The 24,117-nt window shown below is 54.8% G+C and overlaps 8 protein-coding genes across 8 annotated transcripts; 6 read left to right on the forward strand and 2 right to left on the reverse strand.

Moving 5' to 3' along the window:
* Window positions 1-496: 496 nt before the first annotated feature.
* On the forward strand, window positions 497-785 carry W97_08095 (uncharacterized protein; the record flags this gene model as incomplete). The annotated part of the gene is made up of 2 exons (XM_007785964.1): window positions 497-674; window positions 730-785. The coding sequence occupies 2 exons, from the start codon at window positions 497-499 to the stop codon at window positions 783-785; spliced, it is 234 nt and encodes a 77-aa protein (XP_007784154.1).
* A 433-nt stretch (window positions 786-1,218) lies between these two features.
* W97_08096 (uncharacterized protein) lies at window positions 1,219-2,635 on the forward strand (the record flags this gene model as incomplete). The annotated part of the gene is made up of 2 exons (XM_007785965.1): window positions 1,219-1,598; window positions 1,696-2,635. 2 exons carry the CDS (start codon window positions 1,219-1,221, stop codon window positions 2,633-2,635), a joined length of 1,320 nt encoding a protein of 439 aa, XP_007784155.1.
* Window positions 2,636-5,318: 2,683 nt separating this feature from the next.
* W97_08097 (uncharacterized protein) lies at window positions 5,319-9,090 on the forward strand (the record flags this gene model as incomplete). Its single annotated transcript, XM_007785966.1, has 2 exons — window positions 5,319-5,897; window positions 5,980-9,090. The coding sequence occupies 2 exons, from the start codon at window positions 5,319-5,321 to the stop codon at window positions 9,088-9,090; spliced, it is 3,690 nt and encodes a 1,229-aa protein (XP_007784156.1).
* Window positions 9,091-9,842: 752 nt separating this feature from the next.
* Window positions 9,843-10,988, forward strand: W97_08098 (uncharacterized protein; the record flags this gene model as incomplete). The annotated part of the gene is made up of 3 exons (XM_007785967.1): window positions 9,843-10,236; window positions 10,334-10,563; window positions 10,668-10,988. The coding sequence occupies 3 exons, from the start codon at window positions 9,843-9,845 to the stop codon at window positions 10,986-10,988; spliced, it is 945 nt and encodes a 314-aa protein (XP_007784157.1).
* Window positions 10,989-11,961: 973 nt separating this feature from the next.
* Window positions 11,962-12,465, forward strand: W97_08099 (uncharacterized protein; the record flags this gene model as incomplete). Its single annotated transcript, XM_007785968.1, has 2 exons — window positions 11,962-11,997; window positions 12,052-12,465. 2 exons carry the CDS (start codon window positions 11,962-11,964, stop codon window positions 12,463-12,465), a joined length of 450 nt encoding a protein of 149 aa, XP_007784158.1.
* Window positions 12,466-16,298: 3,833 nt separating this feature from the next.
* W97_08100 (uncharacterized protein) lies at window positions 16,299-16,876 on the forward strand (the record flags this gene model as incomplete). Its single annotated transcript, XM_007785969.1, has 2 exons — window positions 16,299-16,685; window positions 16,742-16,876. The coding sequence occupies 2 exons, from the start codon at window positions 16,299-16,301 to the stop codon at window positions 16,874-16,876; spliced, it is 522 nt and encodes a 173-aa protein (XP_007784159.1).
* A 1,188-nt stretch (window positions 16,877-18,064) lies between these two features.
* On the reverse strand, window positions 18,065-19,963 carry W97_08101 (CAMK/CAMKL/CHK1 protein kinase; the record flags this gene model as incomplete). The annotated part of the gene is made up of 3 exons (XM_007785970.1): window positions 18,065-19,718; window positions 19,795-19,871; window positions 19,940-19,963. The coding sequence occupies 3 exons, from the start codon at window positions 19,961-19,963 to the stop codon at window positions 18,065-18,067; spliced, it is 1,755 nt and encodes a 584-aa protein (XP_007784160.1).
* Window positions 19,964-20,885: 922 nt separating this feature from the next.
* Window positions 20,886-22,410, reverse strand: W97_08102 (uncharacterized protein; the record flags this gene model as incomplete). The annotated part of the gene is made up of 3 exons (XM_007785971.1): window positions 20,886-20,987; window positions 21,041-21,228; window positions 21,282-22,410. 3 exons carry the CDS (start codon window positions 22,408-22,410, stop codon window positions 20,886-20,888), a joined length of 1,419 nt encoding a protein of 472 aa, XP_007784161.1.
* Between the last annotated feature and the right edge of the window lie 1,707 nt (window positions 22,411-24,117).

A 24,117-nucleotide genomic window follows, 5' to 3' on the forward strand; every position in this document is an offset into this window, starting at 1 on the left:
TGAAGGCTTCTTCCGTGCGCACTGTACTCCCCAATGTCGCGCAGAAGGGGCTTGCGGAAGCCGTGCCTGTCCCCGTGGACCTAGATCCGGCGCCATCCACCCACTATCAAGAGTTTCATTGCACAGGTGATCTGCAGTTCACAAGTTTCTGTTGATCTGCTGGGTTCCGAACGACGATCATGAAGCCGTCCTAGTACTGGCCACTGCAGCGAACAGCTTGTGAAGCTGCAGGGCAGGTCATGCAGCAGTCGAAGCCGTGGAGATATAAGGTGCCCTCTCTTCGCAGCTCTCTACAATCCATCGACCATTGTCTGTCCTTCTGTATCCGTAAAGATAGACAATTACACTTCCTACATCACTCGATCTCAGCACTCCAGCACATGCGTCCATCAATCAATCTTCAGCGAACATAGCGGACAGCACATCCTACCTCAATTCCGATCCCAGTGCTATATCACCATTTTCTAGCAAGCCTTCCATCCTTCAAGAGGTCAATATGCAGTCCACGGCAGTCAAGAAAGCCAATGCCTACGCCGGCCAAGATATGCCCGGTATCCCATTCGATTCCCTGATGCGGACCTTCGTCACCTGTTCAGGCAAAGGCTCTAACAACACGGTCCAGAAGGGTACGAAGTGCTCAAGCTGTGGCACGCAGAACAAAGCCATGCCGCTCAGTAAGTACATCACTCGCCCAACGATTCTCAATGGCACTTGAGCTTACTTCCGCAGCTGATAGCGACATCTCGGAGGACCTGAGCATCGTCCTTCCTCCTGACGATCTGTGATCTCTCAGTGCCACAAGCACTGGTCACATATAAGGGTGAGGTCTGCCTGTTGGCATAACCGGTGCAATCGCTAACATTCGGGTATAGATCACCTAAATGAAGCTTCACACAGGATCGTTGACAGCCAGGCTGAGTTACATGGTGGATTGGATTAGGGCTTTCGGCGAGTCAATGCTTTCGTAGTCAAGGTGGCGTTCACATTCACTTGCATTATCCACTTTAGAGCATGTAAATAGGCGTTCACGGAACCACGGTAGCACCAGGAATGCCAAGAAATCTTGGTTAACCTAAATCTTGACTCTGTCTCTGCCTCATAAATGAAAGTCTACTCCGTTCACAACATCGCTTCGCTCCGACAACTTCTGCTTTTACTCTCAACAACCTTTGCCTACACCAACCTCTGCTTTCTGCAATCCACAAACCACATTTCGCAATGGCGCAAGAATTGCCCCCTGTTGGAAGCGAAACGTGGACCTGTGGAAAAGAATTCGCTGACGGCTTCCTCGCACCTCGCATTGAGCAGGTGAAGGCGGCATTCAATCAAGATGCCCTCAAAGCTTATGCTTCTTCACTTCGAGACGGTCGCACATGTACCCTTTCTAGCGAATTTTCTGTCGGGACCTGCAACTTCGTCAAGAAAATCACTTTCGACGACGGAGTTGAGTGGATTGCGAGGCTGCGTATGCCATCATTGGCAAACTTCGAAAACCCCCATCGAGCTTCGCTCCTAAAGACCGACTTGGAAATTCAACAGAAGAAGCGCAGAATTCTGTACGAGATGCGGTCCGAGCTTGACACCATGGGATTTGTGCGGTAAGTCTGGCTTTAGATATCCAACATCGGCCCCCGTGCAACACGGTGGTGCGCACGTGCGCTTGGCCATGTCCTTGACACTAATGTCACTTGATAGCAAGCACACCGACATCCCGCTGCCGAAGGTGCATGGATATAACCTCGACGACAGCAATCCCGTCGGATTCCCTTTCTCGATCATCGACTACATTCACGGTACCACTGCCGCAGAGGTGTCTAGAAGCTACACCGGTGACTACGAATCCATCCCAGAAGAGTATCAAGAGAAGTTCTGGCGTCAAGTGGCCAACGTCATCCTCCAGCTTGCATCCATTCGCCTACCAAAGATCGGTTCTATTATTCGGGACCCATCGAAGCCGGATTTGTTTATGATGGAACCCATAGTCGAGACGTCTTCAGGGCCACATGATTCCGCATCAGAATTTTACAACAACTTCCCGCTAGCGCTGACCAAGAGCCTCTTTGATGCGGACACTGCTGGAAGCAGACTGGAAGAGCTATGTGACGAGCAGGGTGCAGCATTCCGGTCGCTGGCCTCATCTTGCTTCTCTCCTGCCACCGTACTGGAAGGCATGGCCAGCCCTGGACTCGGCCTCACGAACTGGGAACTTGCCCCTCACAATATCCTAGTGGACAGGGAGTTCAATATTCTCGCAGTCATTGACTGGGACTCTGTTATCGCGTTGCCGGACGCAGCCCTCTATCACTTTCCGATTGGAGCGGGCATGGAATCCGCAGTTCCTGGAATTGGGAGGAGGTATCAGCCAGATTCTAAGCGCGAGGAGCGCTGCCGCCGCTTTGCTAAGATCGTTGAAGAAGTGGGTCAGGAGCGAAGCGCAAAAGCTCATCGAGGGACAAATGCGAGCGGGACATTTTTGCCTACCAAGGGCGGATTCTATTCCAAGGAGGCAGTGGCCTTTCGCATGCTGATCTATATGAGGGTGAGGTCGGAGGAGCTCAACGAGGAGTGTGTGCGGGGCCTGAAATGGTTGAGCGAGCACAGCGAGGCAGACATTGCACAGTTTTACAAGATATAATCGTTTGAGAGTTTCTGCTCTCTAAGAAGCAAGGTGGCAAGAGCAATAAACTGTAACTACATGATTGTTCAGGGCAGGTTTTACAGCAGCAAATGACCTCCAGGCATCAACTACCTGGGCATCCAAGACATCTCAGAGCTACAAGTTACTCTCAGTGTTCTTCGTACCACGTGACTGTGCCTCTAGCCGGATCGCAACTCTACACTACACATTCGACCTCACTTATGATGGGTGACTACTATGCATACGACTACTGGCCAATCGTTTCTGGAGAGCGTCACAGCTCAATTGGCCGTAATGTGGCGTCGTAAACTCTGCCTAGGTACTCCGGGCCGAACACGGCTCGTATATACCTGGCATTTTCTGAAAACGAAGATAACTCGGAGGCGGGAGTAAACCTTAAGCTGTCCGCAAGAGCCATCAACATCCCCATGCAGATCAGCAACAACTGACACACGCCGGCGACAACTACGAATAACCGTTCCCATCAGCACTCCGACCCACATGGTGTTGATGCAGGGCTGCGGAGCCTTCAGCGCTGGTGGGGACTGTCCATCAGGCACGACGATTGTAATAAAGAATGCCATGGTTGTGAGCGGGAAGGCGGATTTTAGCTACTGTGATCTACGAGATCGCCTTTTAGCGGGCTGCGATGATCGACACGGTTTCGCGGAGTGACAGGTTGAAACAGCGGTTCTTGACTTTTCGTGCCTTGATACAGGTAGACTGAGCAGACCTTAGCTTGCCATGAACATCTCTAGTTGCATGGAGTTGTTCAGTAAACTTCCGGACCGCAAACCTTATGCGGTCCCAAACCTTGACAGCTGCAGAGTTGAAGTATGTTGAATGCCTTAGGTCAGAACAGAACCACTCTTTAAAACACTAGGGTACCTAGCCAACACCGGCCTTGCGGTTCTGCAGTTCAGTGATGGCTTAAAGTCTAAAGCCAGGTGCAGCGACGTGGTGTCTCTCGTTCCCGGGTTTTGGAACGCCCTGCCAACAGCAACAAGCCACCCGCTGCACGGCTCATCATGGCAGGGTTTCGGGATCCAAGGGATCGCCTGCCACCAGCATGCAGAGTCGCTGTGCTCGTCCCCTCAGCACAGCACCATCACGCAAGTCTTGTCCCAAGATGGAAGCCCACCTCTCACGGGGAGCATTCGAGCATCCAGGACTCTCCCGTCCTCTGTCTCCGAGAATTGTCCAGCTGCCGAAGCCCGCAGTCAGGGGAAGAAACGTCGAATCGCCTGGCGACGATCCAGGCCTGCCAAGTGAGCACAAGCACCCCGGCGAACAGAGTGATCGAGGCGACTGGAAAGTGAGCCGTTCTGCGGGCTAATGCAGCCGCTCTGCAGGATTTGCAGCAGAATCCCGACGTCTTTTGAGTTTAGTTCTCCCGAATCGTGCAGAGACGGACGTCCTGCAAAGCTGCCTCGTCAACCGCGTCCGCACCAGCTCAACCCAGCGAGTCAGACGGAGGAATTGACTTTTCCGTTGACATGGCTGCAGCTGACGTTCTCCGGTGCCCATGTCCTCGATGCCACTTCTGCCCACGAGTTAGCACTGCAACAAGCGCGCCGTAGATGCACGGGAGGGCATGTGAGTAACGCTCTAATCAATCGTGTAATGTCCACCATTGAGCCGAGCCCTCCAGCGCCAGCTCCACCGATGTGATAACTCCCGATGGCCTGTGCCGCTAGCTCTAACGCTGCTCCTTCCCTGGAGAACGGTTCTCTCTCACGGGCCTCCGTCATGTCAAAGACTGAACCCCCAGGCAACTGGCCTACGGCCCGTCGAACCCTTCCGTGGTTCTCGGGTTCGTGGGTCGACTGTATTTGATTGTGACAGACTGCTACATCACAAGTCCTTTCCCTATAACCCCGCTGTTTTGTGTTGAAACTTTTCGGCTCCGTTTCCACGCCCTTTGCAGCGCTCATCCCTCTTTCCCCGTGCCAGGCCCTTGCTTTGCATCTCTTACGTTCCACGTCCACCTTCTCTGATCTCGCAGCCTCGGAGGACCCTCTGCCAATCCTCAGAGTTTTTGGTGCATTAACTGGCCTGCGCCGAAACCCATTGGCAACTATTTTCCACTTGCAATCACCTGAACATTGATGCACGGAAGGCCTGAAGAAACTCCGAGTTGGGATTTTCGCTTTGCTTCAGCAATCGTCACTTCTGCAAAACAAGTCACAGTTCACCGGCTTCCGTCCCAAGTTTCCTTTCTCTGAGAGGGTCACAGCATGCACCCGCCCGCTGTCAGGAGCACCCTCGCATTCTTAACCACCCCTCTGTCCAGCAGGTGCATTCCACGCAACTGGCCAGAACAACAACACCGGCACTTGCGCCCATCTCCTCAATTGCAGTAAATACAATATCGCTGAGATCAGTGGCCGCCTTACGAAACATTGCGGTCTCATCTCTGTTCCACGGCCAGTTCGCCCTCTCACGATTGCGGTCACGAGACTGCTCGCTCGAAGAAGACACAACCCGGTAATCCGAAAACCCATTGGATCACCAAGAACCCGATAGTCCCTCCTGTCGTACTCCCGATTGCGAATGTCAATCTTGTGCGCAAAGCCATTGCCAGAGAAGCGCCACCTTACCGGAATTCCCGACTTTTTCATCAAAAGAAGTTTAGGGAAATCCGTATCTTACAGAGTTTTCCAAGCCCAAGGCCGCGACAATGTCCCAGGTTCAGACCGAAGAAGAGATAGAGCACGCGAATTTCCGCGTCGCACCTCTCGTCATAGTCAAGGATCCGCCACGAATGCGAAGCAGGACCTCCAACCACATAAGGAAGTCGTCCTCCAGAAGTCAGCGCACAACTTCCACCCAGTCGCAGACTGAGCCCTCACCTCCGCTTACACCTCGAGCATCGCGCGAAGCTCTACCCCGTCTTTCAGAGCCGGAACCCGTCTTTCACAACTACTTGCGTGCCTTTTACCAATTTCACCCGGATTCCACCGTCTCCTCTTCCACTGACGAGTCATCAATCACCGTGCCGATAAACCAAGGAGATGTCATCCTGGTCCACTCCGTCCATCCAAACGGTTGGGCTGACGGGACACTGCTCAGTTCGGGAGCCCGAGGATGGCTACCTACGAACTACTGTCAGGCATACGATCATCTCTCGATTCGAAACCTGCTAAACGCGCTCACGAACCTTTGGGACGTTGTTCGAAGTGGAGAGGCCGAAGACATGTCTGTTTTGCTCGGGCAAGACTACATTAGGGCTATGATTGCGGGTGTGCGATATTTCCTGGTAAGTTCGGCAATATTCATCGACCTCGTTTTCAGCACAGAGAGATATTGCTGAGATTTTCTGACGTGCCTCTGCCCTACAGGAGCGATCTGACTGCCTTACGAGAGAATCACCTCTTATTCGAGCCCATGTTGCCCTCCGTCGCACACGCAAAGGACTGCTTGGAGACCTGTCGTCGCTGGTGAAGGCTGGCAAGTCGCTGCAGGAGGCAGTGCGTGCTCCATCCGTAGAAGATTCGATATATGACATCTTGGATGAGCTGGTCATCAAGGCCTTCAAGGTCGTCAACAGGGCAGTGAGGTTCTTCGACATCTGGAGTCAGGATATCAACGACAGGTTTCCGGCACGCTACGCCAGCGAGGTCGCCAGACCACTTACACCGCCAGCAGATAGCCAAGAAGTCACGCCGCAGCAACTGCATTCGCAATCAACTTTGGTTGCTAAATCGAGCAGCAGCGCTTCACTGCATAAGCGTGGTGTTGTGTCACCATTGACACCAGGCACAGCGTCAGCCGTTGAGTGCATGCCCGTGAGCCCCAGATCATCAAGCAACCACGCGTCAAAGCATTCTTTAGATGCACCGCAACTGGAAGCTTCTCCCTCATCGCCTCAAAACCCCATGCGACAGCGATGTTCACAAACCAAGCGTCCTTCAACGTCGCATCGCTGGTCGTATACCGGAACAGCTGTTGGTCTCAGGCGACACAGCCTTGCGTCGGAACGCCTTGGCGCCGCCCACGACTCCTTTTTGGGATTCATCGCATCCTTCATCGGGTTACACCTGCAATCGCGCTCTTCCTCAGAAGTCGTTCTGTTCACTCGCCAGTCCGTAACAGCGTGTCGGCAGCTTCTGTCCGTTGTCGAAGAAGTGTTGGATCGCGATCTAAGACGTTGCGAAACCTTGAAGCAGACAAGAGACGCCATGTATGCGCGACTGTCTGAGCTGATTCGAGCGACGAAAGAGATATTCAGTCTGTCAAGGACAGGAGACGAAGAGGTCGTGCCTCCAGATCAGCGCAAACAGTTGGTCGACGCGGCTATGAGCTGCGTGCGCTCGGCAGGTGAATGCGTCAACAAAACCCGTTTTGTAATCGAGAAGATTGGCGACTTTGAGGTGGAGTCAATCGGACTTGGGATCTCAGATTCGATTTTCGACGATGTCGCAAATGCGGTCGCGACGCAAATAACGGGCGCGCTGGATAAATCGGCCTCATCTGACACGCAGCAAGCTCCATCACCACCGTCTCAACCAAGATCACGACCTCCGGCCCCGCCGCTGATCCTCACTGAGGGAAGCCCTCTCCCGGATTCACCTACGCTTTCTCCGACTGCCATCCTAGCGCCAAACGCGCCGACCAGCCTTGTAGAGAGCCCCGTTGCACTGTCCTCTCGCACATCGACGTCCTCCATTCCGTCGTTATCGAATTTCATCCTACCTCACATACCACCACCACATTACAGCCCAACGAATCCAACGCACAGCCCAGAGACAGTTACGCGTCGTTTCTTCGGCCAAAAGCCTAGAGCGGATAGTGTCAACGTCTCAAACGCCGATTCAAACAGCACGTATCCCAGCAGCCTTCCAGGAGATGGAGCGAGCATAATCTCGCACACCTCGACACGAGCCACGACCCCCGAGCAGTCATCGCCAAAGCGTCACGAAGAACCGGCTTTGCTCAGCAGCTTTGGAAGCGCTTCCGAGTTGCACTCCATAGCTAGTGAAGACTGCCGTCGATTCGAAGCGGAGATGTCTACGAAGACATACGCTTGCGAACTCGTGTACAACAAAGACGGGCAAATATGCGGCGGAAGTCTTCCAGCTCTGGTAGAGAAGCTTACCGCCCACGAGTCTACTCCAGACGCAATATTTCTCACCACGTTCTACCTTACATTCCGTCTCTTTACCACGCCCATTGACTTTGCCAAATGCTTGGTGGACCGCTTCGAGTACGTCGGAGAGAGCGAGGAGATTGGAGTGCCGGTGCGCTTGAGAGTGTACAACGTCTTCAAGGGATGGCTCGAGAGTCATTGGCAAGCCGACTCGGACTCGCCCGCACTAGGCGTAATTCTGGCCTTCGCAACCGGACAGCTCAGGGCTGCCTTACCGGCAGCTGGACGGCGGTTAGCGGAACTGACGGTAAGGGTCACGGAAGTACACGCAGCGAGCCTCGTCCCTCAATTGGTGTCCTCAATGGGCAAGACTAGCACTTCAAGTACCGTCTGGTCCGCGACTGAGGGGAGCGCGCCGGGCCCTATCATTACCCGGAGTCAGCTCAACGCTTTGAGGAATGCGCGCGGCAGCGGACTGCAACCCAGCATTCTTGACTTTGACCCCCTTGAGCTCGCGAGACAATTCACTATCATCGAATCGAAAATCTTCAACGCGATTCAACCCGAGGAGCTGCTTGGATCTGAGTGGACGAAGAAGACGGATTCTAAAGCTATCAATGTACGCGCAATGGCGAGGCTCTCCACAGATCTGGCCAACCTGGTTGCAGACACCATCCTCTCCCTGGAAGATCCCAAGAAGCGAGCCGTTGTAATCAAGCAATGGGTCAAGATCGCGATGCGCTGCCTCGAGCTCAACAACTACGATTCGCTAATGGCAATCATCTGCTCGCTCAACTCGTCCATGATCCTCCGGCTCAAGCGCACCTGGGATATCGTTTCGCAAAAGACGAAGACCCGGCTGGAAGACCTTCGCACGATCGTGGACGTCGGACGGAACTACGCAGTCCTCCGCCAGCGGCTACAGAACCACGTCGCGCCATGTATTCCCTTCGTGGGCATCTACCTCACCGACCTAACCTTCGTCGACGTCGGGAACACCACCACGCGCCAGCTTCCCGCCGACGGTTCCGGCGAAGGCGTGTCAGTGATCAACTTCGACAAGCACGTGCGGACCGCCAAGATCATTGGACAACTGCAGCGCTTCCAGGTCTCGTATAAGCTGTCTCCCATACCGGAGATGCAGGAGTGGATGGAGAGGCAGATTCTGCGCGTCAGATCGAGCGACCAGGCGAACGTCCAGAGTTACTACCGCCGCTCATTAGTACTGGAGCCCAGGGAAACCCAGCAGGCGCAGCTGCAACCTACGCTAGGGGATAGTGCGACTAGCACATACTCTGTCAACAGCCGCGAGACGGCGAAAGAGAAATTCGACTTTTTCGGCAACTTTCAGATTCTGAAGTAGTTTGTCCGAGCAGAAAATACGAATCGACCATTCTCGGGTGCTTTCTTTTGTTCTCAGCGGTCATGTTTGCTTGGTTGCGTTTTGGATTGACTGTTGTTTTGCATATCACGGCCGTGGCGTTTCTGATATGCATCACGGATCTCGGAAATGGTTATGGAGTACTGTATACCCTTTCACCACAGTCATGGGATATGAGGTCGGTTTTACTGTTTTTTTGATACCTCTTCAGCGCTTTGAGCATCGGGATCTTGAGTTTTGACTAGCAGGTTGTGTGGTGGTGTACGTTGGCTTAGGCGTGGTCGCTCATTTGGATACGGAAAAAGAAGGGCACCATATGATGGGTGTTTGGCTCTGGCTCGATATGGCTTGGGATAGCTATTGCGGGGCTTTGCTTGGGCGGCATCTGGAAGGCCTTCTGGACTATGCAGCATACCAGTATGAAGCATGTTACGCAAGATGGCGCATTTGCTGGCCCTCCATGAATGATGTTTCCTAAGAGCAGTGTTGAACACTGGCCTTCGCTGCCTTCTTCCACCGACCGATGTCACCGTGCAGCACGCCCGCCTCGAATGCGGCTGATCGCACACCTCCGGACATCAAGGCTCTTCGGGCGCCGAAGCTGATAAGGCCCGGTCGTATTTCCATTACACCCGACCACTGTGTAGCCCTGCTCTCCTATCCTAATAAGCTAGCATCGGCTGCTCAATGGAGGGATCCGATAGCTGCGACAGCAACACCTACCCCAACCCACAATGGACGAACAGGTGAACAGGCTGGTCGCGAAGCTATGGGGTAAGCCGCGCAAAACCCCATCCCAAGCCACCGTCTGGCAACCCCCCAACAGTAGCAGATTGCTGACAGCGTCGATGGGCAGAGAAATACGAACACACACCCCGCTCCCGCCGCCTCCTCGTCGCCGTGTCTGGCATCCCCGGGTCAGGCAAGTCTGCAACCCCTACCTCTCCCTACACACTATCCAAGGAAAGAATTGCGAGCTGCAGAGAGTAGTACAGCAAGCTGACTATGTCCACGCGGAAGCAGGCAAGACGACGCTCGCGGCCAAAGTCACGAACCGCATCAATGACCGCTACCACGACCAATCCCCCGGCGCCTCTTGCGGGAATGCCATCGCGGCGTTCGTGCCTTGTAAGTTCCTCTTCCTCCCCCGCAGTCCCCCTTCCCCTTCCTCCTTCCACCTTCTCAAGACACCAGCAGCTCAGACAACCGCTAACACCCCACACAGTGGACGGCTACCACCTGTCGCGCGCGCAGCTGGACGCGATGCCGGACCCGGTAAACGCGCATGCCAGGAGGGGCGCGGCGTTCACGTTTGATGGGGAGGGGTTTTCAACGCTCGTGAAAGAGCTGAGGAAGCCGTTGCTCCCGGAAACGAAGACGGTGTTTGCGCCCAGCTTTGATCACAAAGTGAAGGATCCGGTCGAGGGGGATATTGGGATTAGCCCCGGGATGAGGGTGAGTAGTTTGTTCCAGTGGCTGGGGGGCTGGAGCGGTGGTGTGAGGGAACCAGTGCAAGGGAACTCTGGCCATGGGAGGCTGATCGTACATGCCGCATCTAGATCATCATCTTCGAAGGCAACTATCTCTCCCTCAACAAGCCGCCCTGGAGCGACGCCGCAGCCATGATGGACGAGCTGTGGTTTGTCGAGGTCGACTTCGACACCGCGCGCAAGCGGCTTGTCACGAGACACGTCAAGGCGGGCATTGCGGCCGATGAGGGGGCGGCGCATAAACGTGTCACGGAGAACGATCTGGTCAACGGGAAGGAGATTGTCGACGATAGGATACCGGAGGTGCATGAGGTTATCGTGAGTAAGGAGGACGAGGCGTGGACGCCGGAGAGGCAGGGGATGGAGACGGCGACGGCTCCTGGGGGTTGAGTACAGCAGCGCAGCTATGGGTCGCTGCGACAAGAGAACCATCTACGCAAGAAAGATGGGGTTTCGTATAGTCACGGGGTGAGTTATGGATCTTCGAGCTCAATTGAAGGGTGTACGTGGGGCCTTTGTCGAACCAACTTGTTCCATTGCGCAGAACAGTGAGAGAGAGCTTATACGTAACTCAGAGTACAAGAGTCGCGCTCTAGAAGCATATAGTGCTCTCGATTGCGCGCACGCACGTACCTGTCTGCTGCCGTTTTCCTGACGAGGTCATCTCAAGCCACTCGGACGTTTGCCCTGCGGCTCGTTCCACCGTTGAAGAGTACAAAAGCATCACAACTTCGTTTCCGCTGCGTACCCTTAAACACGCTGCATTCGAGCCGAGACGTCCGGTTGACCCTAAGCTCTACCAGAATAGCTCCATGGTTGATAAAATCAAAGCAATGTAGGAATAAATATGTAGGTACCCAGCTGGGATACCGCATATTTTCACACGCTCACCTTCTCCCCATATTTGCTTTGCTCGCTGTACACACTTCCAGTACGCACGCTCCTCGCTCCGTCATCTTCGAAGGCTTCTAAACCTTACTATTCTACCTTGTCTTCTGGAGCTACTGTCCCGCCTTCCGTAGTCGCGTATACGTTAAATAGGTACGCCGTGTTACATCAGGTCCTGCGGATGCGTTGAGTTAGCATGCTGGCAGTTAAGAGCGAAGGAACAAAAGCCCCTTTCGCATCATGAAATTTTAAGAAGATCTGCTGCACAGCTACTCTCCGGCAGACCTCGTCCGCCACATCTGGGAGTCTCCTTGCGTGTGCGAAAAGTACAACGCCAGCGTACACGTATTATCCACCAATCTCCTCTCGAAGCGTTACAAACGGGACGGGCTGGAGGACACGCTCAGGGCCATGGAGGTGGCTCGTCAGCTTGGAATCCGCGTCCTTGGCATTCGATGAACGCTGGAGTTCGAGCATGACACATGGTGCGTCATGGAACGAATCCATGGAAGTACATTAGGAGAAACATGGCCGCAGCCGAGCTGGATCGTAACCATGAAGCTAGCCTTACAGCTCCGCCGGGTACATCCATCTCCTGCGGTCCGTGACCTCGCCAGCCGCGGGATCGCTGGCGACCGGCAAGTGCAGGTCGTTCCATCTCGAGGACAGACACGAACTGGCTGCGCGCTCAAGCCCAGAAGTCATAACGCGCTTCCTCAAATTCTGGATCAACTGGGTGTCCTTCAAGCATGAGATCAGCAAATGGACGCCCGATACGCCGCAGGAGGCAGGCCACACTCTGAAATGGATACCTCCAATAGCCGAGACCTTCGTCCTCACCCACCATGATCTTGCGCCGCAGAATCTGTTGCTCGACCCTGATGGCCGGCTTTGGATCTTGGACTGGGATTACGCGGGATTTTACCCCAGGTACTTCGAATTCGCCGCTATGCAGAATTTCCGGGCGCGGAACCGATAGAATCTACTTGACCAGATGCGATGGGATCTATTTAGTTGGGTGACGGTTAGGCGCTCTGAGCAGGAGAGGAACTTGCTGGAGGCGATAAGATGTAGGTTCATACGCGAAGTCTTGGAAGGTCCCTCGTTCTGCAAAAGGCCCACCCGGCGCCCATGTCGAGACCGGCTGTGTAGGTTAATATAGGCGTGCAGTCATGTTGCATAGTCGAGACAACAAGCAACTCGAACTGCACCGTAGGGTTGTTTCGTTCTGGAAAATGCTCCATTGATTGCAGCAGTGTTCAAATGATATATATAAAGAACATCAAAGCTTCAACGCCTTCCCGAGGCTGGTGATCACGACGTTCAGTAAGCTAGCTCGAAGCTGTAGATAAAGCTGCGGATGATGTTCACCATAATTGAATCGCCGCTTCTTCCGGTCTTCGGCGGTACAACATCAAGCGCCAGCAGCTACTGTTGTTAATATCCAGTGTGATGGCGCTCCTGCTGTCCTCCTTCTCTGCTGTTTACCTGAGCACAGTGCCATGCAGTTCCTCGGCGCCATCTCAACGTATTTACAACTGCTTCTTCCTCAGTCCTCACAGCTCAATTAATCACCACCATTTCCCGTTCAATTTGTTTGATTATTGCCCTCACACCCCTTCGTTCAGGAGCGAAGCAAAGTACAGCGCCGTGTTACGGGAACCAATTCAGGGACGGACGTCGGCCAACAGCAAACACCGTTGACACCTCCACTACACCTCTCCTGAATCTAGCTCGAGCGAAGCAACGCTCGTCCGCAACGTCGATGCCTCTACACCGCTTCTCCTGCTCCGCTTTCGACAGCAGCAACGCTCTTCCACCGTATCCTCACCATTCTTTCCATCGTCAACCTTTACATACATACCTACCTCCGATATCAGCCTCTCATCGTGCATCGGTACCCAATCATTAGGGAGATTCCGTGATGAGTGTAACAGCCTCGAGCTTACAGCCGGCTGACATGAACTCCCGCTTCCATGGTGATTCTTTCCATACCGCCAAACTCTCTAAGCTGCTGCTTGCGATCCAGAGAGGCGCCTTTCCGCCCGAGACCTAAGATGTTGACGATATTAAGGGGCCGCGTCCCTCGAACTGCCCGGGACTCGTTCGGTCAGGCTCGACACGGCGCCAGGCTATGAGGTGTGTCGCAGAGACTCTGCCGACTGGGTACTCACTGCTGGCAATGCTTTAAGCCTCCAACCTTGCTCACCAACACTGTTCAACTGCCGTCACCACTCTCGTCAGGTAAGCTGTTGACACTCTATGCTTTGGATGCTCACCGCTGACAATACCACACAGCACTCTACCGTCCGCCATGCCTTCCCTTTGACAACTTCGCCAAAGCGCTGACAAGACGATCAAGCACCATTCAGCCTGTCCCCAGATCGATTCACACGGCCACAGTCTGTATTAAACGCCAGAACCAGCGCATATTCGAGCCACCTGGAGTTCCAACACCACAGATCTGATCCTTCGGCTCCGAGCTAACAAGTGGCTTTGCGTACTTCCAACAGGACTTCGCAACATGATCTACCGGGAGTTTCTGCCACACAAGAATCTGATCACCTTTCACCCTCGCACGACGACTGAAAGGTGAAGAATCTGGTCCGGCAAAACCTGCCAAGCTCCAGCGACGATGATGCGGAATCAGTATCATCCGTTTCAACCAAGGCCAGTCGAGCACAGTCTCAGCAGGACAAGCCTGCGATCTTAGCACGCACTCTCCGCCAGGCACGGGATCGGACTACTCTGTGTATCCCGGGTACCGTGTAGAGTTCAGTAACCAAGAGATGGATGAACCCGAGCTGGTTTTAGCGGAACGTGTTCCGTGCTTGCAGACACCAACGGCCCAGACAATTGTAGCCTTGGTATTTCCTTTGCGAACTCCGTGTTGGTATTTGCAGACCTATGACAGGGTGCGTCCCGCTCCTGATAGCCGAAGGTACAAAGTGTCCACACAATCACAGCGGTCTCACCAGCAACAGTGGAGAAAGCTACAGTTAAAGGAAGGTGAAGACTACCGGTACTGGTCACGAACACTCACTCCGTACCTAGAGGACGCCGGCCGTGCACCCTAAGGCCGTAGGAGGCTCTCATGGGATCCACTGTCTTAATGCTGGCCGCCACCCAGGGATTTGGACTCAGAGGTAAGAGAGGCAGAGCTTGGGCTTTTCCAGCCGAGAAGGCAGTCTCGCCTTCGCCAGTCTTAGACGTGAGGATAGAAGCGGACAAATTCTTCATCGTGAGATTCTCTGTGCACACTCCAATCTTTGAAGCGGCGTCTCTGATGCGGTCCTGGTTTGCATCTCGAGTGTTGTTAACCATGTCGAGCAGTGGCAATGTTCAAAACATATGGCGGCGGGCCGGTGTCATTTTTCAAGCTTGGCCAACAGAAACCTTGGTGGATTTGCGGTTGTCTTGTGCGTTCAGGTAGACTTGCCGATTGGATGGTTCGACAGGAAGCGGCCGTAACTCTTGCCTTGCTCTTTCTTGTTCCAAGTCGTTATCAAAGTTAAGCACTGTACTTAGTGAGGCTGCTTGAACTGTACCGGAGGTGGAGGTCAATAGTACCAGCCGGAGTTCCTTGACAAAAACCCGTCCGTTCCTTTTAACAGCTTCTTCTCCGTTGTTTATGCGTTTCTTGATCCTTGGATTTACTCAATTATCGTGACTCTTACCACAAACTAAGGTTTTAAGGATGGGATATGAGCATGCCAATACAGCTCCAGAGCGAGACCAGCACTTTGAAGTATAGAAACGATCGATTCTACATAGTGATGAACTGGATGAGATCAAACATAGACGATAGGATTGGAAGGGTATTAGATGGGTTTGGCATTCCCAGCCCCCTGTGCCTTACGGCAAGTCCGCTATGAGCTTTGACAGTATAACCGGGCACCGGCTTTGACGCTCAGCTCTCTCCGGAGAACGCTTCCTTTCACCCACGTCCCCGCCTTGTATGGACGGTCGAGGAATGGATAGCTCGGCAGATATCGATATATGCCGGTAAGTCTGATGCCGGCCTCTGTATCCAGTGGCATAATCCCTCGATAGATGACCACAAGATACAGAACCTTGGCGGACATGATATCGTGCAGAATGATGGGAATGCTTGTTTGATGTTCTGCGGCTAGTAGGCTTACCTATTGCGACAGATGCTCACAATGCGATACTATTGGCTAGTAAAGCTAAGGCTGTAAAGATTGCAGGCATGTTTCATCCTGAAGATTGGGGAACGTCGGCGAGCTTTACTCGAGTACGCGTACCTCGGCTATGACGTATCCCGATGGTGGAATGCTCCAGTGGGAGGTTCCTCCGCTCGAAGCCACAGAGCGTAAATTACGGGAGTTTGTGGCGCAGAGCGAGCGCCGGACGAAGCGTTCGCTGCGGGCGCCGCCAACGCGAAATCGAGCAAGTGCCGCTCGTGAATGGGCTAAGCGCAAACTGACAGGCGGGCAGTTCCAAGGAAGCGATGGCCGTGAAGAAGTGGCTGGACATCTTTGGCGCTCAGATCATGTGCAGGCCCGCATTACATCACTCCCTGCTCAGTTACAAAACCACAACAACCGACGTCTCTCCTTTCCTTCTCTCACCACAACCAGCTCCATCGAACTCCATCACACTCTTCCATCAACCAACTCCATCTAGACCATCCCGCAACTCACTCCACACATCACCCACTCGTCGCAATGGCAACTCTTCACTGTAAGCTCCCCGCACGCCCCCTGCTCCCCTGTCGCACGATGAGCGGAGACGAGCATAACTGCAAAAGCTTCACCCATCAACGACATCGACTCGAGATGACAATCAATCATGCTTGCATCGCCCCGGTTCACGCTTCATTCGTATTGCTCACATTCCGAGTTCATTGAGCTGACATCATCACTCTCCGCAGACCTCCCGCCCGTCAAGCCCTCAGCCATCGCGCTAGGCACCCTCTTCAACCACGCCGTCTCCCTTGCCGTCCTCGGCCCAGTGTTCGGTGACACCTACCGCCAGGCCCAGGCCGCTAACTCGAAGGAGGAGTTCTTCAAGTCAAAGGAGGCCGCCAGCGCCGCCTCGGCATGGGGTAGCTCGCTCGTCGGCTCTGCCATCCAGTCTTATGGTGTTGGCGCTCTGATCAACGCAACTGGTACCCTGACCTACAAGGGCGCTGCTTACCTCGGCTCCATTATCCTGATGGCCACCGCTGCTCCTTCGGTATGCTTCGTCCCGTGACGAGCACCTCAATGGATGGTTGCTGACATGTTATACAGATCGTCTCCCAGATTGCCACCGAGAAGCGCCCAATGGACCAGGTTGCCGTCGGTGCTCTCGCCCGCGTGTTCGAGACCGTCGGCCTGTCCATGTTCCTCGTCTACTGGGGCACCCGCACCAACCCCTTCGACTAAGCGCTGAACGTCGGATACCACATTACGGATGATTCGGGGGACTTTGGGCTGTGTGTGTTTTCCTGCTGGTCTCTTTGTCTTTACTCGGCAGCAACGGTTTCACATAGTCTCTGGCTGTAACATCACTCCAATCAAAATAAGCAACTGGAACCAATCTTAGTCTTTTGCCTTGCTTAATACCTGCGTTACATGCTTGCCCCGCACTATTGAATGCCAGAAGAGGTCAACCCACAGTAGCGTGTTGCATCCAATGTCAACCACGATTCGTTCACCAGCCATTGCGTGTCACGTGATGGCAGTTCCGTCACCCTCGCTCCGGGTCGAGCCGCCCCTGCAATTCCGTTGGTTTGTTCTACTTGATGGCTATCGTCTGTCCATTGACCATTAAAGAAAGCCGCTTAGTTCTTGTGCCCTTAATCCTATGTCTGAAAGCCAGAGCAGTTGAGCAGTGGTGGATAACCGCATCGGCGCAGATGATGCTGTTATACCAGATTCAACCTCGCTACACATATCTCGAATCTCATTGTCCCTGTCGCCAACCGTCTCGATAGTGCAGTCGAACTCCTGCTCCACCGGTGACCAGATGGGTGGTTCCGTCAACGTGAAGCGCGACACCATTCCCCCTGATCTCCTGTTTGAATCCGCCACGTCCGATATACGCCTCTTTCTACTGCCCTGTTCTCCTTCGCCTTATGGAATTTAGACATCACAAAACTCCCTCCGGTCCGTGGGAGTATCTCAAATTGTTTTCGCCGGCTTGTTTTGCTCTGACTGGCCGGTACTGTTGCTTATCGGCCTTCTTTCAGCTCAGACTTCTGTATGCAGCCGTAGATTAGACTGACCGCAGAGAGCACCGGAACCTCGGATAGTCAATCGCCCGTCACGGTGGACAGTTTGTTTCCCGCTGCAGCTGGTGAGGGGATGCTATTCATACCCTCCTGCTTAGCTGCGGGCTACGTATCCAATCAAGCGCCGCCCAATGGTATAAAGCCCAAAAGTTCTAAACCCCTAAGAAAAAAGGGAAAAAAAGCTGCATATCCAAACCGCGAAGATAAACTGCCACTCTTAACAATCCAGCCGCCTACCCAACAGGCCAAACCATACCGCAGCCGCTCACACCTGTACAATCCCACACGAAAAGACGTCTGCACCACACACACCCAGGAGCCCCACACGCTTGACCCATCCTTACTGGGATTCCCCAGGCACAAACACCGCCTCACGTCCACACAACGCAACCACATTCTTGAAAAACCGCCTCCACTCCAACGGATCGCCCTTCGCCTTGACGAACCGCACCTCCAGCAGTCCAGCCTCTCCAATGCGCTCGACCACAATCGTCCCATTGAGTCCCTGCTTTCTTCCATCCACCGTCTTGATCCTGATGTACGCCTGCTGCGCATCCTGGTGCGCCATGGCGTCGCCGTTTGCCGGCGCGACGGAGGCGAGCGGCACGGGGATATTGAGGGCATGGAGCGCGGCGCCCAGCGTCTCGAGGAGGTGCGGCAACGGCAGCGGCGAGACGAGCCGTGCGAGGGAGTAGGAGGGGAGGATGTCCTTGAAGCGCTGGGCGGCTTGGGTGAGGGAGAGCGGGACGGTAGGGTGGGGCGTGAATTGGCTGAGGGAGACGTCTTCGCATAGCGCGTCGACTAAGGAGGCCGAGAGCTGGCGGCGGTGACCCCCGGCGGAGGTGGATGCTGTCGTGGGCTGCGAGGCGCTGATGCCGTCGTAGGCGGCGAGACGGGGCGGCCGCTCCCAGTCGAAGGGGAGGTCTGCTACTGGTGTTTCGGGCTGCGTAGAGGAGAGGAGGTGGGGGCGGTGGTCGTGATCCATGGTGTCGTGGGTATGGGAGGGACGAGGCTGCTGTGTCGCGGCGGGAGCCGGGTACTGCGTAGCGTCGATCTGGCGCTGGGAGGCCGCGACAGGGTCGGCGGTGAAGTCTATACGGAGGTTCTCGAGCATCTGCGTCGCGAGGCCGAGGGGGTTCGCAGAGCGGCCGCTGGGGTCAAGGAAGGGGTTGAGACGCGTGAACCAAGGATGCCGCCGCACGTCGTCGAGGGAGAAACGGCCCCCCGGGTTCACTTTCAGCATCCCGCGCAGCAGCGAGAGAATCTCCGGCGGTAGCTTACGCCACAGCTCGTCGGTTGTGTGGCCACGCGTCTCGACGAACTCGTTGAACTCGTACGAGTTCCGCGTCGGCTCGTCCCAAGGCGTGTTGCCGACCAGAAGCACGAAGAGCACGACGCCGACGGACCAGATGTCTGCGATGTTGGCCTCGTAGCCGGCGTTCCCGCCCTCGTCTTTCGGCAGCATGCCCCCGTTATTCATGCCCTTCCTGCCAAACTTCCCCGCCACGATCTCAGGCGCGATGTAGGGCGGGCTCCCACACACGGTCGCGCAGAGCCTCTTCTTCCCATCCTTCTGGAACAGCGCCGCAAGCCCGAAGTCCGCGATCTTGAGATCCCCCTCCCCGCTCAGCAGAATATTCTCCGGCTTGATGTCCCTGTGCGCGACGCCTTTGGAATGCATATACCCAACCGCGGCCACCAGCTGCACGAAGTAGAAATGCGCAATGTCCTCTCCAACGCCGGCGTCCGCCTCGATCTTGTCGAAGAGGTCCCCGCCGTCCGCCAGCTCCATGGCGATCCATGTCCAGGCCGGGTCCTCGCCTGCGGAGAGCAGCTGAATGATGTTGACATGCTTGCCCAGGTGTCGGTGGAGCGCGATTTCTTTGGCGAGCTGGGAGGGTTTTAGGCGGCCGGTGGAGAAGGCGTGGGCTTTGTTTATGAACTTGACGGCGATTACGGGGGTGGGGGCGTGGGGAGGAGCGGCTTTACGGATGCTGGTGTAGTGAGCGGATCAGTCTGGCTCCTCTTGGCTGAGGATTTGGAGAGGAACGGGGACTGAGGGAGGCGTACAATGCGTAGGCGCCTTGACCGATGGTGCGGGATATTAGTCGGAAGGGGAGGTTTGTCGGTAGTGGTGCTGTTTGAGACTGGACAAGAGGTCGGTGGTTAGTCAAGGACGAGATAGACGCGCGTCTGCGGAGAGAACAGCACGTACATTCGGAGGCGCTGAGCGTGCCATTGCACCTTTAGAACATGCCGAATAGCTCTGGAAGCAAAGAGATCAGGATAGAGAAGCCGAAAGCGCGTGGATGGGGATCAATTGGCGCCTGCTCCATCTGAGGCGCGCTGGTAAACACGCGATTTTCCATCGATAAGCGGCGCGCCTGCGCGGTAGCATGTGCTCATTTTAATTTACGGCCTAAGGGAAATCACCATGCATTCAAAGGGCTGCGCGCGTAACAAGTCCGCTGCATGCAAGTCAACAGAGTGCTGCTGCTGAGTGTGATTTTTTCTTAGTCGCTAATATACAGGACAACCTCACCCTCTAGCGGCGTGCTCTCCACCGCCACGCGGAGGCGAGAGCGCTGGCCGCACCATCGCTGGAGCGGCACAAGTGCTTGCAGCATTCCGTGTCCGGATAAAAATGAAGAAACAATGCCGCTTGGTAAACCCGATCCAACTGATATTGGACTTCAAGGCACATGAAAACAAATCCAAATCGCCGGCGCCAGTCTAGTGCTATGCAAAAACCCGTAGGAATGCCACGTCAATCGGATCACGAGAAATTAGCAAGAGCAAAAAAACAGAGCAACAACCGCTTCCGGCAACTCCATCCAGACTTCCAGGTGATGCAAAAGAGGGCGTCGGAGCGCAACGGCCGAGGATGGGGGATCGGCACGCTGCTGGCACGGACACCGCCGAGAGAGCGCCGAGAGGTGGTTGGTCCGATCTTTGCCGTGCAGATTCGCCACATGCAAGATCTTCAGGGTTTGCGAACGGGGGTGATGGGAGCCTAAGACGGGGATTTTCGGTCCGGGAGAACTCAGACGTCTATCGCAGCTAACGGAAGAAAGCAACGCTGAAGGTATCGATGGGATCGTGAATCCATGCAGGCGGACCGGTCGTAAGATGGGCGGCCTAGAAATATGAAGCTGAGATCATCATGTGGAGCGTAATGCGCTGCTGCCAAGCGCCGCCTCCAGATTCCGTTCCCGAAGAATGGCGCTGTACTTCGGTTCTCTCATAAACTTGGGTACAGAATCCTTCGTGATACTGTCAGTGAGAGTCTACGAGTGCAAAGAGGAGAACAACGTACGCTTGCCATGAGCTTGAAGACGGAGTTTTGCGCTTGATCGAAGAGCGTGGCAACTTCGTCGAGGCTGACAATCATAGCTTCATTGTCGCCGACAGCTCTGGTCATGCGTGCCGCGAGAGCAGTGCGTAGTGAGTGATCGATGTTCAGTTCACACGGCGACCCCGGCGCGAGGAAAGCGTTGTACAGGCCTACGTCTAGGTGAGCACAGGCAAGGATGCAACATTCGTCAGTCTAGCCTTACTGTAAGCTGCTGCCAACGTCTCTCTGATCACTTCCAGCTTGGGAGTTATGCCGTTCTGCTTTGTCATAGCATAGTTGTCCAGGAACTCCTTCACGTCCAGGTAAAACGACAGGTTCTCCTCGCAGTGAGTATCGCGCAGGAACTCCCGGAAGAGTAAGCGTAGCGCCGGATCACGGACGATTATGGTCATTCTGTTGGCGTTCGAATCTCTTGTTGCACCTTCGCGCGGTCTGTTGACGGGGACGTCTCCATTTACCGAGCTCTTTGGGCTTGAGATCCAGCCGGCCACTCTTTGCCCCTTCTCGGTCACATAGTAAATGGCGCTCTTCAGGGGCTGAAATCGGTGGTTGCGCGCCTGTGCTGAATCTACGGGCCGCATCAACCCGTACTCGATGAACATTGTACAGATCTCATAGGTTTCTCTTTTATCGACCATTGTGCAGCAGTCCATGAGCCAGTCTACGGATGTCTTGCCGGTGAAGGTGTTCCAGTAAACTTTGTCCCCAATCTTGCGTTCCCGAGCCATCTTTACTCCCACCAGGCCGGTGGAATACTCGTGTACAGAATCAGAGTCAGAGGCTGATGTGCTGGCCTTCGCGTTCGGTCCGCCCTCCCCAGCGAATCTCCGGAAGATGACCTCGATTGTGGCTTGGTCGTGACTGAGCTTGTCTGTGTCGTGCTCTCTTTCCAGTATTACCAGGTGCATCACATTGCGCGGAGACTCTAGAACCTCGCATACGTGTCTTTGGTTGATACCGTTGCGTTGGCAGAACCGTTGCAGAATGTACATCCCCTTGGGTGTGAGCTGCCACACCGCGCTCTTGGATGCGAAGTCCATTTTGCCGTCGGCGGACTCGATGAATCTGGCCTCCAAGAACTTTTGACACACGGAGCGAGCCATCTCTTTCGCCATGGAGAAAGTAGTCGTCGTCGTCGTCGTTACTATCCTCGACGGGTCTTTCGGATCTGGCATGCGATTTGATTGCGAGAACTTTAAGGAGCCCAGGTTCGTAACTGCTTCCTCGGAGGTAAAGGTGTGCTCCACCTTCTGAAACCGCACTCGGTGCGGCGTGAGCGGTAGGCTAACCATCAACGTTGAGAAGAGATCCTCAAAATCCTGCGAAGCCATCTGTTAGCTTATACGTGTCTTTGATAAGGAAAGATGAAGCCCTGTGATCCTAGTGATTTGAAAACATCTGCTACACCGGGTTCTACACGAGGTCCCCAATGAAGCTCTTCAATGAGATTTGTGATATTGACCGCAGAAACAGACGAGTAAACCGTAAATCAGCGGTCGGCTCACTGCAGGGTCCACTTTGCATGCTGGAGTTCTGCAGGGCAGCCGTTCGACAGAGTAGGTTGATAAATGAAGAAGAAAATGGACGAGGAGGGATTCGCGTTCCCCGGTCTATCCTTCACTGGTGCATGCTGCAACTATATAGCACCTTTTCAGGGCCGTCCGCCATCTCCCCGCCTAGCATCTTCGAGGAAAATGGAAACTGAGTCTCGGCGAGTTGCTTACCCGAGTAAATGGCCGATCATCATCCGTCATCCGCAACAACCTCGACGAAGTCTGATGCATCTTGTGATCCGGCGCGTTGAAGCCGTCAGCGCGTTGCTCCAGAGGAGGTATACGCGATGCCTTCGAAGGTTTGCGGAGTAGCTTTCTGTGTCTATCCTCCAGCTTTGAGGATTAAATCGATAATGCCGCCACCCGGCGTCCGATGAGGTGCAGCTGGGCGTTTCGAGGCTTGCAGGTTTGTGAGACAATGCTGCCGTATCCGGACTTTGCTGCGTGTCCCGACAGCTGTGCAGCTGAGTCTATGTCCTGGTCCTCGGAATTGCCGCGTGGGCGTGGTTCTGGTCGCGGAGGCCTCGACCCGGCGTGCCTGCAGTGGAGTTGTCGATGGGGAGGCTTGGGCGATCGCGCAGTCGGAGACGCCGTTCTCGTCTGTCCTCTCTCTCACCCCCAATATGTTATCGCTCGAGGATGGCTGTATTCGTTTCGACCGAGGATGTAGGCTACGGAGGTACAGGTTCTCTTATATCCGGCGGATGTCCGGCCGGCTGAGTCTTAGGGCAATATGAGTTGAGGAGTCGAATTGGCGATGCGCAGCTCCGCGTTGCGACGGACGATGAGGAGGAAGGAAGTGGTAGAGGGATTGTCGGCAGCATAAGGTCGGTAGGAGCGTGTAGTCGTCGACGATTAGGCCTAGGGAGGGTGGGTACGGGCTAGCAAGGGCTTTTCAGCGTAGCTCCGTCTCACTGGGCAGCCTAGCTCTTGGGGCTGGGGAGCGCCTGGCACGCGAAAATCATGGCTTCCACGCGACGACAGCGGCCACCCTTGCAGATCGAGCTCGTTGCAGATTAGGCCGCTCCACTCTATTGCTCCTGCCTGTGTCTGCTCGCTGCGCCCGCGCGGCGCCCACTCAGCCTGGCGGATGCATGGGAACATTGGACTCAGTTGCATACACGCAAACATGCGGGCGTCAAGGCTAGAGAATGCAGTTTGATACGAGTTGCTGGCCTCGGCGTGCCTGTCAGCCTCTGTCCTGCAATACTGACCCATAAATCATTGCTCTGGGTCTCCGCCAGGAGCCTTTTTCTGCGCTCGCCATGTTATGCATGACGCAGCCATCACTGTTGCTGAAGCCGTCGAGCAGAAGATCCAGACAATAAACTTCAAGCCTCTCGCTTGTCTCACAAGAAGACAATACATGGAGCAGAAGCCGCGTCTGGCCTCGGCCCCCATCTACATGATCGGCCAAGCGTAGCATTCCTCCGCGCTTCCCTCGCTACTTCTATTACGGGGGGTCGGCGGCCGGCTCCCAGGTTT

The sequence above is a fragment of the Coniosporium apollinis genome (assembly GCF_000281105.1).
Source record: "Coniosporium apollinis CBS 100218 chromosome Unknown supercont1.49, whole genome shotgun sequence".
Classification (NCBI taxonomy): Eukaryota; Fungi; Ascomycota; class Dothideomycetes; genus Coniosporium; species Coniosporium apollinis.